Below are 2401 nucleotides of genomic sequence, written 5' to 3'. Positions count from 1 at the left end.
GTGTTTATAGTGACTTGTGACTCTCATTTGCATTCTGCTATGTATTTCCTGCTAGCCAATCTCTCATTTATTGACTTGTGTCTTTCTACTGTAACAGTTCCTAATATGATCTCAGATCTGTCTTCTGGGCAAAATACCATTTCATCCCAGGCGTGTGTTACCCGGATTTTTGCACTTCATATCCTAGTTGGATGTGAGATGGTGCTACTCATAGCCATGGCCTTGGACCGATTTGTGGCCATATGTAAGCCCCTTCACTATTTGACCATCATGAGTCCACGGATATGCATTTGGCTTCTGGTTGGTGCTTGGGTTATTGGATTCATTCACTCCCTGGCCCAACTAGCTTTTATTGCCCATTTGCCTTTTTGTGGCCCTAATGAGATAGACAGCTTTTACTGTGACCTACCTCGGTTTATCAAACTTGCCTGCACAGACACCTACAGACTAGAGTTCATGGTTACTGCCATCAGTGGGTTCATTTCTATGGGAACCCTCTTCTTATTGATTTTATCCTACATCTTTATCTTGGTCAGTGTATGGAAGAGCTCTTCAGGTAGCTTATCCAAGGCCTTCTCTACTCTGTCAGCTCACATCACTGTGGTGATTTTCTTTTTTGGACCATGCATCTTTATCTATGTGTGGCCGTTTCCCACAGTGCCAGTGGATAAATTTCTTATGGTTTTGAACTTTTTGATTACACCTATCTTGAATCCTACCATTTACACATTGAGGAACAAAGATATGAAGATGGCAATGAAGAAACTGAGTATTCAATTCCTGAGTTTGAGAAAATTCACCTAAGTCAAAGAGAGTAAAAATTGCTTTGTGTATTTTCCAATCACTTCAAACAATACAAATGCTGAAATAATTACACAAAATTGGAGCTTATATGGCATATCATTTGAGTGCTTGATGATTATTTGTTCTAGTATATTACTTGTCCTGATTTTAGATAGGTAATATCTCAGCTTTCTTTATCCAAAATAATGATCTTTTTTTTACAAAATTTTTGGTAGCTTATTGGGCTATTACTATGTACTTTATGACTTTCACATATTGAAAACACACATTTCTTTTTGTGTCTGCATGGTTAATATATTAAATAGTTCATAGATGATGTTGAAATCTTTTTAAAAATCCAGATCAATGTACACTAATCACAGAACCACTAATGGTTTCTGTTATTTTCCTCTATTCGCTGAAATTGTTAAGGATTTCATTTTCTGTGGAACCACAATCAATACCCTGGGAAGAATCAGTCAAGAATTCAAAGGATGCATACATTGTGCAAATCTACTGCAAAAGATGTCTTTAAAATGTTGAAAGCTGTCACATTGTGGACTATAGTGTGCCTGCCCCAAGGCCTTATATTATCAATCACCATATATGCACGAGAAAAGTGGATAATAAATGAAGAAGAAGAAAGAAGAACAGATCTATTTGAATGATGGTTTTAGTTAATAATATTGAATATGCCATGCACAGCCAGAAGAAGGAGCAAATCTGTTTTGGGACAACTAGTAGCCAGAATGCTCCTTAGAAGCTAGGAACGCAAGACTTCCTCTCTCATACTTTGGATATATTATCAGTATGGAACAATCCCTAAAGAAGAAGGACATCATATTTGCTAAAGTAGAGGGTCAGCAAATAAGAGGAAGATCTTCATCTAGATGGATTGACACAACGACTGCAACAATGGGTTCAAATATAAAAGTGATTGTTAGGATGATACAAGACTGGTCAACATTTTGTTTATTGGGTTGTTATGGGTCAGAAGCAACTTCATATCAATAAGAACAACAAAAAATATGGATTGTAAAATTTCTTTATAGAAAGTAAATTATCTCTCACCACATTTCTTCCTCTGAATGAAAGTACTCTATGCTCCACATTGATTTACGTTTATGTGCATTGCCTTATTTCTTAGTTTGAAAAATGTTCTGAATTACTCATTGTAGAAGAAAAACTATTGTAGTTTTAGCTATTTTTTTATTTAATTTCACCAACTTTTAATATTTGGAATATATTGTTGATTATTAGGCATCAATGTATGGCACACTAACTCTATTTATGAAATTGTTTGGCAATTGATTTACAGTCTCAATAAATGTTTATGGGATGTTCATGGAAAGGCATAAGAATATAGCCTTGGGAATGTTGAAAGTAATACCTTTGCATATTAGATAGCATGAATTCAATTTTATTAACTTAGGAATAATATATTCAAACTTTTGAAGGTACAAAGTAGTAACTGACTCTCCTTAAACTTAAACCCAGGGTATGAATAATCATATCTTATATGCACGATAATTAGTGTGTGAGAGAGATTTAGAATCTGAGAGAAAGAAGAAGAGATTGGGAAACAGAAGAAGGATAAGGAAGTCTAATAAGAGGAGAC

The 2401-nt window shown here is 35.0% G+C and overlaps 1 protein-coding gene across 1 annotated transcript; it reads left to right on the top strand.

Moving 5' to 3' along the window:
• Positions 1-6: 6 nt before the first annotated feature.
• Positions 7-804, top strand: LOC103213200 (olfactory receptor 4F15-like; the record flags this gene model as incomplete). Its single annotated transcript, XM_007959063.1, has 1 exon — positions 7-804. A coding segment is annotated over one exon (798 nt), but the record flags the coding sequence as incomplete, so codon positions are not given.
• Positions 805-2401: the final 1597 nt, after the last annotated feature.

Source organism: Orycteropus afer, unplaced genomic scaffold (genome assembly GCF_000298275.1).
Source record: "Orycteropus afer afer isolate SDZICR_OR568_19922 unplaced genomic scaffold, OryAfe1.0 scaffold01397, whole genome shotgun sequence".
Classification (NCBI taxonomy): Eukaryota; Metazoa; Chordata; class Mammalia; order Tubulidentata; family Orycteropodidae; genus Orycteropus; species Orycteropus afer.
The sequence above is the reverse complement of the archived record's forward strand: the minus strand, read 5'-3'. Positions and strand labels throughout refer to the sequence as shown.